Source organism: Canis lupus, chromosome 27, assembly GCF_003254725.2.
Source record: "Canis lupus dingo isolate Sandy chromosome 27, ASM325472v2, whole genome shotgun sequence".
NCBI lineage: Eukaryota > Metazoa > Chordata > Mammalia > Carnivora > Canidae > Canis > Canis lupus.
Genome location: NC_064269.1, coordinates 24803746 through 24816397, shown reverse-complemented (window position 1 = coordinate 24816397; position 12652 = coordinate 24803746). Strand labels below are relative to the sequence as shown.

The 12652-nt window shown below is 41.0% G+C and overlaps 1 protein-coding gene across 25 annotated transcripts in view; it reads right to left on the bottom strand.

Annotated features, from left to right (window-relative positions):
• Nucleotides 1-11261, bottom strand: part of C2CD5 (C2 calcium dependent domain containing 5) — a 101005-nt gene extending 89744 nt beyond the window's left edge. For all 25 annotated transcript variants that reach the window (XM_025455347.3, XM_025455351.3, XM_025455349.3 and 22 more), the window contains exon 1: nucleotides 11143-11261. In XM_025455347.3, coding sequence (XP_025311132.3) covers nucleotides 11143-11232 — 90 coding nt within the window. In that variant the 5' untranslated portion in view covers nucleotides 11233-11261. The remainder of the gene's footprint in view (nucleotides 1-11142) is intronic.
• Between the last annotated feature and the right edge of the window lie 1391 nt (nucleotides 11262-12652).

The window sequence follows — 12652 nt, the reverse complement described above, 5'->3', positions numbered from 1 at the left end:
TGTGCAAATGTAGTCAGGTCTATGATCAGAACCACCCTTATCTATAAACTGCTAACCCTCAAACCTTGTCTATCGAAAAGATAGATACCAGTTGTCAGTCTTTCAGTTGTACAAGAACGTCTGGAGGGATCCCTGGGTGGTGCAGCAGTTTAGCGCCTGCCTTTGGCCCAGGGCGCGATCCTGGAGATGCTGGATCGAATCCCACGTCAGGCTCCCGGTGCATGGAGCCTGCTTCTCCCTCTGCCTATGTCTCTGCCTCTCTCTCTCTCACTGTGACTATCATAAATAAATAAATAAATTAATTAAAAAAAAAAAAAAAAAGAACGTCTGGACAACAAGAACCCTTTTTCTGGACTGGTTCCATTGATGATTTGTCCCTGAAGTCAGGAAATACCTTGCCACTAAGGTATTAGTGCCTTTTTAAAGTTCTTTTGATATTGGACAATGCCTCTGGCCACCTAGAACCCCATGACTCAACACCAAGGGCATCCAAGTGGCCTACCTGCCCACAAACAAGATTTCCATAATTAACCTCTAGATCAGGGGATCATAAGGACCTTTAAAGCTCATCACACATGGTATTCTTTGAAAAGGATCGTCAACACCATAGAGAATTTTGATAAGAGAACATTATGAAAGTATGGAAGGATTACATCACTGCAGATGCCATCACTGTTATAGAAAAAGCCATGAAAGCCATGAACATGATACAATAAATTCTTTTTCTTTTTTTCTTTTTTTTAAGATTTATTTATTTATTTATGATAGACATAGAGAGAGGCAGAGACACAGGAGGAGGGAGAAGCAAGCTCCATGCAGGAGCCTGACAAGGGACTCGATCCCAGATATCCAGGATCACGCCCTGGGCTGCAGGTGGCACTAAACCACTGAGCCACCAGGGCTGCCCAATACAATAAATTCCTGCCAGAGAAAATTGAATGTCATACGGGACTTCACAGGATTAACAACAGGGCTAATCAAGGGAATAATGGGAGAGTTTGTGGATATGACCAAAAAGGTAAAGGGTTTCAAGATTTGGATCTTGGATAAATTTAAGAGCTAATAAACACCACACCAGAAGAATTAAAAGAAGACAACATGATGGAGAGGAATGTTTCTAAACCAGTGCCAAACAATGAGAAAAAGCTGTAGAAGAAGCAGTGACCAAAAACAAAATGACATTAGACAATCTGGCAGAAAGGACGGGACTATTCAAGACTGTTACTGATTTCTTTTACAACATGGACCTTTCTAGGATCCTAGCACTAAAACTAAAGCAAACAGTGGTACTGTATAGAAGTATTTTTTAAAAAATGAAAAGGCAAAAATGTCAGAAATTACAACATAGTTCACTAAAGTTATACCATGTGTGCCTGCCTTTACTGCCTCCCCTTCCAACTCCTCCACCTATTCCACTTCTGCCACCAGAAACTGCAAGACCAACCTTTCGTCTTCCTCCTCCACCTACTCATCATGAAGCCAAGGATGAAGACCTTTATGACAATTCACTTCCACTTAATGAATAGTACCTAATCATTATGCTGCACAGTTAATAAATTTATCTGGTGTGTATGTGTAAATGTCTTCATGTGAAAATGTAATAACTATACAGCAAGAGCCATATGAGGTATTTTTATGTCATCATCAGTACCTAAGTAGTCATTGTGTGCAAGAATTGCATGAAGTGCTTAGTCTACACTTACACAGACATAGGTGAGCAATACTTAGTACAAAATTAATCATATTAGTTTTCTTACTGTTTTATAACTTTGTTTTCAAAGAATTATGTAACTGCAATATACCTCTCTCATAACTGGAGAAACTGCATATCAGCCCATGAGCACAGGTAAGTGTTTCTTTTTTAAGTTACATTTCTAATACTGTATTATAAATATGACTGCAATACAGTAGGCCATAAAACTTTTTTATGATTCACTTGTTAGTGTATTATGAAGCATTCCTACCAATTATACCAGGCTACCATAAAGCAATCATACTGCTGCTTTTTTGTTATCAATGTATAAATTATACTTGTAAATAAATATGAACTTTTTTACATTATCTTTTCATTTTTGATATCTAGTGTAAGATGTATAACATCTACTGTGTTTTGTATCATTTAAGACAATATTGACATAGTTACTGACTATGCAACTGCCCCTAAAAGGCCTTGCATGGTTCAAGAGTCAACTATATATCAAAAAATGATAGAGAAATGCAAACTAAACCACTATTTTTACCTATTATGTTGGCAAACAGTTTGAAAACAGTATTAATGAGGTCTTCTAATAGTCTGTTGGTGGGAATATAAATTAAAACAATCTCTAAGAACGGCAGTTTGACAACGTATCAAAATGTTAAATGCCTATATCCTTTAATTTCATATAGGAGTGCACAATGACATGTGCAAGCAGCATTATAGTAGCAAAAGACTGGAAATAACCTAGATATCCACCAATTTGGAATTGGTAAATGAAGCATGGTAGAGCCACAAAGTATAGTGCTAAATAGAAGAATGAAGCAGTTCTCTCCACATGGTACAGAACAATCACCAAAATACACCTTTCTTCTGTGGAACAGCATGTATGGCATTCTTTGGGAGAAATAAATGCCAAAATCTTATAAGTCATATGATATACACCTATATATAGTATAGATTATTTTTAGTAGGACATATAACAAATGTTAACAGTGACCACTAGAAAGAACAGAATAGGTTTGGTAAAAGAAACATGGTGTAAAAAAAAAAAAAAAGAAACATGGTGTGAGAGAAGTTGACCTATTTTGTGCCGTCTGAATTCGGAACCATGCACATATTTTTTCTATTTGTAACATGTATCATTTTAAAACTCAAAAACTTAAAAATTCAAATTAAAAATCATAATAACTTTATTTTGATTAAAATTGTAGAATTCTGGATTCACTTCCAGGAATTTATCCCATAAAAGCACTTTCACATGAGTATCCATTCTAAAAAACACTAAAAAAAATCTAAATAATCATTCAACACAAAAATTATTGAATAAATCACATGCATTGCTGTTAAAGAATGGAGCTGATTTTAAGTACTGTCATGTGGAAATGTCAATGACACAATAACTGAAAAAAACAAGTCACAGAATATATAAAGCAAGTTTACATTTGTTTTTTTAAATGTAAGCAAATTTTCTTTTTTTTTTTTTTTTTTTTTAAGGAAAGGAGGGGTAAATGAACACATGCTGAAGAACTAAGAGCAATTATTACCTGTGAAGAAAGGGCTGACATGGTGTAGGGAATACAGTATAGTGTAATAAGTACAAAGTACAGAAGTTTTACTTCTGAGTTGTTTTTAGGGTTTTTTTAAGATTTTATTTATTTGAGAGAGAGCACAGAGGGAGAGTAAGAGGGAGAAACAGACTCCCCACTGAGGAGAGAGCCCGATGCTGGGCTCTATCCCAGGACTCCAGGGTCACAACCTAAGCCAAAGGCAGGTGACTAACCTATTGAGCCACTCAGGCACCCCACTTCTGAGTTAGTTGAACCTATTGTAATGTGAGCTATTCATGTATTACTTCAGTAAGTTTTTTTTAATTTTCCATCACAAACAGTAAAAAATTAAACTTAATGGGGAAGTGAAGGGGGAGCCAGGGGAGAATAGAAGTTACTGCTCAGTTTCTCATTTAATTTTAATTATATTTTAATATTCAAAACATTAAGGAAATAGTACTTACTTTACCTAATAACTGCTTTATTTGAAGTAAAACACTGTTAGGATTATAAAACCTTGTTTCAAAAGACAAAGGTTTGGGTGCAACTGCCAAAACTACCACATCAGGGCAGCCCAGGTGGCCCAGCGGTTTAGTGCCACCTTCAGCCCAGGGTGTGATCCTGGAGACCCAGGATCGAGTCTCACATTGGGCTTCCTGCATGGAGCCTGCTTCTCCCCTCTGCCTGTGTCGCTGCCTCTCTCTCTCTCTCTCTCTCTCTCTGCGTGTGTGTGTGTGTCTCTGATGAATAAATAAATAAAACCTTTAAAAAAAACAACAACAAAATTACCACATCATTCTTTATTTTTTTTTCTTAAAGATCTTATTTATGTGAGAGAGAGAGCATGGGGGAATGGGGACAAGCAGAGGCAGAAGCAGACTCCTTGCTAAGCAGGAAGCCCAATGCAAGGCTTGATTCCAGGACCCTGGGATCATGACCTGAGCAGAAGGCAGACACTTAACTGACTGAGCCACCCAGGCACCCTACTATATTATTCTTTAAATTATGCGTTCAGCCTTCTTCAAGACTGTCCCACTATACTGTACTGCTATATTGTGCCTTTTATTCTTCTTTTGGTCAACTATTCATTCCAGATATAATAAAGATCTGAGAGCTCCCAAACTACATTAAACAAACAAACAAATAAGATTTTAGAAAAAGAAAAAGGTTTGAATGTGGACTTTGCCAAATTGTGATGATTCCTCTTCTACTAAAGAAGAATCATAGTTCATTTGGTCTTATTTAATTCAAAGGAGATTTTATTACCCAGCAATTAAATGAATGCCTTACAACTTTGTTAAAGAACATCAGAGATTTTAATGAGATTCCCTAGTAAAGTAAAAGCATTCTTTCCCCACTCATTAGCTAAATTACCTTGAGAAAGTTATTTAATGTTGCTTCCTCCTCTGAAAGGAGGATTGTTGTATCGTAGAAGAAAATGCATTTAGAAGCCTAGCAAAATGTCTTGTATATCATTAAATATTAATTTCCTTTCATCTCCCTGTTCCCCAAAAGGCTCCTGGATACACATAAAATGGTAATAAGCTTGCCAAACAGTTTGTAACATGCACATTAATAATGGGATAAATTTCCATTAATACTTCTCTTCTACAGAACTTCATCATCTCACCCATCTTGAAGACTCCTGCCAAGAGTAATTATCTTAAAATACTACTTGGTGGGGCGCCTAGGTGGCGCAGTTGGTTAAGCGACCAACTTGGCCTCAGCTCAGATTATGATCCCACTCTGGGCTCTGTGTTAAGTGTAGAGTCTGCTAGAAACTCTCTCTCTTTCCCTCTGGCCCTCCCCCTACTCATTCTCTCTCTCTAAAATAAATAAATCTTTAAATACCTACATACATACTATTTGGTCTTCACTAGCTTCCTAATTTCCTCACGCTGTATATAGTAGAAATTCCTTCCACCAATGCAATCACAACTGGTATCTGATCAGCTCATCAAATAATTTGGTAATTTGGTTAAATCAAAGAATCATTAAAAATGATACAAATGGGGCACCTGGGTGACTCAGTGGGTTAAGTGTCTGCCTTCCACTCAGGTCATGATCTCAGGATCCTAGGATTGGGCCGAGTCGGGCTCACTGCTCAGCAGGGTGTTGGCTTCTTCCCCTGCTTATGCTCTCTCTCTCAAATAAATAAATAAAATCTTTATTGCAAAAAAGATACAAATGGTAAACATTTTAAGATAAAACATATAAATATTCATTCCTCTATATTTGAATGTATGGCTAAGGCCTCTTTGAGTAAGGGTCCAGGGTAAGTTCTGCATCATATTTTTTGCATAAACCACACCCATAATGTACCATCTGTGATTTCCAGTTTGCGTTTTTTTATGTGGTGGTAGAACTTAAAATTGCTTGTAAAAATATATGAACACAGAATCCTAGTTTTCTTACAATCTAATTCAAGAGTAAAGTTTAGTGACTGTATCCATATGTCTTTACATAGCATTATCAACTTCATTTTCAGTCTTATTTCATCAGTTTACATAAGGTTTAAATAAATTACAGTAACAAATAGAGTTACTAAACAGGTTTGGGGAAAAAACATAACTGCCTCTTAGTAAAATATTACCAGCCAACTGATGGGAGGAGCAGGCACATTGGAGAATAATCTATGTGGGGGGCAATGTGGGGGGTATTCAAGAATATGCTTATGGAAGGAATGCAGTGCACTGGGAACTATGATTAAGTTAGTTAATGGAAGTTGTTTAAGAGAGCTTCTACTGTACAGACTCCTCCTCCCTAGTTTTCAGAACGTTCAATAACCTGCATCCCCCCTTAGCAAAAACTTTTCCCCCACAAAAACCCTTCCACGTAAGCTCTATCCCTCTCCTTTTGCTTTTACCGAGTTTGTCCTATTCATCCAAAAAAATGCCCCTTTTTCCTCCTTGCCTATATAAATTTTACCATCCTCCAAGCCCAGCACAAAGACTTCTCGTGAACAGTTCTGGCATCATTATCTCCCTTTCCTATGATCTTACACAGTTACTTGTCTACATCACACAATTTATCCCTTTATTATATCGTAATCCTTCATTATCCCCTTGTTCTTGCATTAATCTTTCCCTTCCTGACAGATTTTCCCTATTACCACACAAATATGTTCTAGTATCATCTAGCTTATCTTAAGTACTAAAAGTTACATACTCCCCAAATACCACACTATTTTTCCTTTCCTCTTCACAGCCCCATTTCTCAAAACCGTTGTCTATTCATCCACACTTCTTCCTCATCTCCCTTTGTACTTTAACCCTCTTTAACTCATTACAGTATGAGATTCCTTGATACTCCCCTTCCCAGGTTCCCATAACAACCTCCATACTGTCCAATCCATTGATTTTCCTGTTCTCTTTACTTGACCTCTCAGTGCAATTTAATGGGAAGAGGCTACCTCTTTCTAAAAACCCTCTCTTGGCTTCTGAGACATTATTTTCCTGATTTTTCTCTCTCCCCGTTCGCTGATAATCTGCTTTCTCCCCCTAGTCCTCCTCCTCTAATAAACATGTTCATGTCAAGTTTTTCTCAAGGATCCATGCCTCCTCTCTCCCCCTAAATCAGAGGTCTACAAAAGGGAAAGGCCAATTCCTAAGGGAATTTTAGATATTTCTATGGGGATATTTGTGGGGAATAGTTCTAATACTTAGAAGGAAGGACAAGAGAAGCTAGGTACCCTGTAATACAAGAAATAGTTCCCTACAATGAAGAGTTGCCTCCTGTCATGACTTTCAAATGTTCTACCAGATAATCACACAGGATTAAAAATCTAACTCATTTTACAGATAAAAGTATTGTAATGGGGGGAAAAAAAGTGTTGTAATGCAGTTTTCATTTACAAATTTGTCAAGAAATACAATCATTATGTAAATTAAGGGGAAATTCTGCTTTTTCCCAGGAGTATTTTGGAAAATCAGATAGCAATGAAGACCTATCTGAGATGTCAAAACTGCACAATTGTCTCTGTATGAGAAGTCAGATTCATGTGATTTTTACAGATAGGTGAGATACTCCCTATCTTGTATCCTTGCTTTATTTTCTCTAAATTCTCGCCATCTATCAGTTTATCTTTTAATTATCTTCTTTATGAACTCCATCCTCCCACTAAAATGTGAGTTCCATAATTAAAGAAATTTTTGTCTTATTCACTACTATATCCCCAGCACACTATACTATATACCCAGTACTGTGATGGATATATTCAAAGGCTTAATAAATTTCATGGGCTCAATCTGATTACTTTGTACCTTCTACTGTGATCATGAACAAGTACTTCTGTATTAAAATGCGTACTAAAAATATTCTCTCATTTGTCATACTAATAGAGTAATATATTGACTTTTTTTTAATTGTGAGAATAGGTTACATTGGCCATAAATATCATGCCAGCACAATAAAGTGTGGATTTCAAAATACCTAATAAAGGGGGCACTGAGTCTCACAGAATGGAAAAGCACTGGCCTATATGAACTCATTTCTAACTTGCACCTCTCTTCTGAACACCATATTCACAAATCTAACTTCCTTGGGGACAACTCCAATTAACATCTCAAACCCAACACACTTCAATGGAAATTGATCCTCCACCTACTCAATCAATCTCTACCAATCCACCTGAAGCCTCAGAAAATTACCCCAAAGATTCCAGACAGCTACAAATCATCTTTTAGTTTCCCTTTCCCGGGTCCCCTACTCCAGTCAACCAACAAATCCTCTAGAGTCTATCTTCAAGGTATATCTGGAATCCATTCACTTCTCTCCATTACCAAACCAACATCTTGGTTCTTACCTTCTCTTTTCTGAGCTTTTTTTTTTTTTTTTCCTTTTCTGAAGTATTATAGAATCTCCTAATTAGCTGTCTGCTTCAGCTTCTTTCCCTCTTCAGTCCATACTTCAGATAGCAAAAAAAAAAAAAAAAAATCTCAACAACTGCTTCCCAAAGAACTTAGAATAAAATTCATAGTCCTAATCATGGCCTCTAAGATCTTGCACGATTGGCTCCTTGACTAACTCTCCAACTTTGATCTTACACCACTGTCTCCTATACTAATACATGCCAGCCATACCCATCTTCACTTCCTAATATACTCCCAGAGCAGCTGGCTCCTCAGTTGGTCTTTGTCTGATTGACACTTCCTCAGAGGTCTCCCGATTACCCAATCTAAAGTAGATGTTCCCTGTTACTCTCTATTGTCTTCTTCCATGGCACTCAATACAATTGCCTATTTAATCATTTCTTTACATTTTAATGTCTGTCTCTCCCACCAAAATATAAACTCCTTAATATTAGGAACCAAGTCTATTTTGTTCACCATCATATAAGCATCAAGCTATACCAGTGACTAGCAATGGGCCTGGTAAATAGCATTCAATAGCTATTTGCTGACAGAAGGAATTAAGCCATTATTGGGGCACCTGCATTGCTCAGTGGTTGAGCGTCTGCCTTTGATTCAGGGTGAGATCCCAGGGTCCTGGGATCAAGTCCTGTATCAGGCTCCCTGCAGGGAACCTGCTTCTCCCTCTCCCTACATCTGCCTCTCTGTGTCACTCATGAATAAATAAAATATTTTAAGATTAAAATTAAAAAAGTCATTCTTGAATAAAACCCCTCCCTCAGCAGCAAAAACCATTTATTACCAAGACATGATGATTTTACCTATGTCCCTCATGTTTTTCTCCTCTAATCAGTTCCCACAGCCATTCTTGACACGCACATATTGCCTGGATAATCTTACCACCTTCTCAACTCATCTCCCTGTCTCATCTCTCATCTGTCCAGTCCATCAATAACATTATCACACAAGTCCTCCTATAAACAACCTAATACAGCATCATATTTCATTTCTTCTTAAAAAGTGCTTTGCTGGGACAACTGGGTGGCTCAGCGGTTGAGCATCTGTCTTGGGTCAGGGCGTGATCCCGGGGTCCCAGGATTCAGTCCCACATTGGGCTCCTCTGCCTGTGTCTCTGCCCCCCCTCCCGTGTGTGTGTGTGTGTGTGTGTGTGTGTCTCATGAATAAATGAAGTGAAATCTTTAAAAAAAAAATTGCTTTGCTTACCCCTGCTTATAGAAAAGAAAAATTATGCAGTACAGAACATGAGATTTAGCACCAACCTACCTTTCCAGCCTCATCCCCTATAACCTCTACTGCCCAATTACTGCCTTTTACTCCAGACACATCTCAAATTAAGATAGTTCCGTAAACATACCATGTACCCCATTCTGTGCCTTTGATGTTCCCTCTACCTAGTAAAATCCTGATCGTCATTCAACGTTCAAGGTTCAGGTCAAATGTCATTTTCTTAGGAAAACTTCCTAAACCTTCAGAGACAGAATGAAGTTTCTATATTGTACAACACTCATCAACTTGTCTAGAGAGGTAATGTTAGCACGGTGGTTAAGAGAACAGACCACAAGTTTATTTATTAGGTTAAGAAACCCTAGGCAAATTATTTACTATTCCTAGGCCTCGGTTACCTTAACTATAATACGGGATAATAGAATAGCAGGCCTGTTATGAGGAGTTAGAATTAAAAAGTAGTTAGCAAAGACCTATAATGAGACTCAACACGATAACTATTAATTAACCTAAACTGCATGAGTCAGTCTCTGAGCTACCTGAAAGCAACTACGCTTTGGTAATCCGTGTATCCCCATTACCTGACATCTGGCCCAAGAACACACTCAGCATCTGGTTCTCAAGCGAAAATGAAGCTGGGATTAAGAATTACCACAGCAATGTTGAGGGGGGGGGTAAGAAACTGCAGTTATTAAGTCAGAGAACCTTTAGGGAACATCAAGAATATTTTATGTTGAGATGAAAGAAGGTTGTTTATTATCCTGTAGCTGTCAACTCTAAGCATTACCAGCCCAGATGATTATCATTCTAATGCTCTGGCTCATCAAGTCAGGTTTTCTTTTTAAGATTTTATTTATTTATTAATATGAAAAAGAGCGCGAGCAGGGCAGAGACACAGGCAGAGGGAGAAGCAGGCTCCATGCAGGGAGCCCGACGTGGGGGTCTCCAGGATCAGGCCCTGGGCTGAAGTGGCGCTAAACCGCTGAGCCACCCGGGCTGCCCTCAAGTCAGTTTTTATTACAATTTTTACTTGGCTTCCTTCAGACTCTGGGTTATTACTTTCCGGGGCCCTAGGCCTGTGCTAATTTGCATGAGTTTTAAACTAATCATCTGGCTTAAAAAGCAATTTTGCAATTGAAATCCATGGCACTTAATTGGCTTCCTACCTCTAGGCACTAAATTACCCTAAAACAGCTCATCGGATCTACCAGTCTATACAAGAGCAGAAAGCGCTGGGGTTGTCTTTTAAGACTTAACACTGATGACTCAGAGAATGTTACGCTCAAGAGTGCGATCGCCTCGCCTTGGAGACCTAGCAAGTGCCCATAACGGGCTGTATCTACCATCCTGACGTGATCTGCATTACTTTGGTTTGAGAGGCCACCCCTCCTTAAACAGAAGAACGTACACAGGTGTGTGTGTGTGTGTGTGTGTGTGTGTGTGTGTGTCTGTGTGTGTGTGTGCGCGCGCGCGCGTTCTGGTGGCTGCGCGGCCACGCCTCGGGATCTCCTGCCGACTGGCAGCTGGCCTGTTAGGAGTCCTGACCTCAGGGTCACCCCAGCATGCAGAGCAGGAACTGCCTCCCCGCGCGGCGGAGGACGCCGCAGATGCCCGGGAGCGGTGCACCCATCACAGGGGCTGCAGTCTGGGCAGTCGGCCCTCCAGGGAAGGCTGGACGAGCACCGCACAAAGGACGGCAGTCGGAAGGAGAGTGGGCTGACGAGCTGGGGGCGAGGTGGGTAGGCTCCTGCACAGGGGCTTGACTCTCCCTGTGTTTTGAGGGACAGGACCTTGCACCAACCTCCACGAAGGCATCAGTCAGGTCACTAGCTCGGTCCATCACTGGCAAATGGCGCCCGGCCACGATTTTCACCTTCAGCTTCCCAGGCATCTTCCCGGCCTCGGCCTCGGCCTCTTCTTGGGCTCCTGCAGAAACAAACAAGCGAGTCTGCGCCGAGCTCCGCGCCGGGCGGGGGAGGGGCGGGAGCGCGCAAGGAGCCGCGCGCGCAGCCGGGGGCGCGCGGGATAACTGATAGCGGAGGGCGCGCCACGCCGCCGATCGCCACTCACTCTCGGATGAATGAGGGGGCCGTCCCGCGCGGGCGCTGAGGCCTCATGCCGGAGAGGCAGCCGGAGGAGTGGCCCCGGAGGATTCCTCTACCCCGGCCCCACAGCGCTGGCGAGAGAAGCAAAAGCCCATGAGCATCCCGCGCAGGTTCTGCCAACCCGTCCTGGTGTTTTCCTCCCCCCAAAATGGCGGCTCTCGGGGCGTGAGGGAAGCATCGATCTTTCGGCGCTCGGCCCGCTTCGCCGAGGAGGAATTAAATTCGCCGAGAGCAGATGGAGGGGGCGGGGCGGACTGCACAGGGAAGTTGGTCGAGCCCTGCATCATCCACCGAGCCGGCGCGGCGGGTCGGCGCCTGCCTGCCTGCCTGCCTCGGAGCGGCCCGGGTCGCGCAGGGGCGGGGTGCCCGGAGGTCTCGGTGGCTTCCCGGCTGCGAGCGCCGCATTCTCGAGGGGTGTGACCGAAGGAGCGGCGGCGCAGACTGCTAGAGAAGCGATTTCAGGCGGCCTGTAGCCACCAGTCCTCCTCAGTGGGTTGTAAAAATCAGTTTACCTGGTTCTGCCTGGAAGGGATGCAGTTCTTGTCGCATATGAAGGAGGGTAAGAAATTTCAGGGACATCTTGGGTCCTGGTCAAGTAAGTATTGCCTACATAGCAACATTTTTTATTTTTTCAGTCGTATACACGTGTTACTGTAGGTCTTGGGGAAAAACAGAACTTTGAAATCCAAAGCCACCGAAGGAGTTTCCCCTGCATGCCTGCATAGGCTCAGTTCGTTTATTAAGCGTCAACAAGCCGACGACCTGCTTTACTGGCCGGAGGTCAGGACCTCCTACCTTTTGAAGTTTCTAGTCAACTGCAAAGAAAGAACCAGCCGAGCTTAATGAAACCGCTTGAACAATCGGCCTAATTACATGTGTAAATAAACATGCAAAAAAAGAGGCAAAATCTATAAGAAACCCTCAGGAAAAAATTTGGGAAACTGAGGCACACGCACGGGATGTGACACAAGTCCCCCTACGCCAAATATGGAAAACAGCATTAACAGTATATACTATATCAAATACCAAAATCACCATTATCAATTCCCATAGAAAGTTTTTTGTTGTTGTTGTTGTTGTTGTTTTAACCACTGGATTCAACAGGATTGGAACATGACCAAATGATTTTTTTTTTTTTTTTTTTTTAAGTGATACACGTTTTCTCTAAGATACTTATCTTGGTTGCTTGGGTGGCTTAGGCCTGAT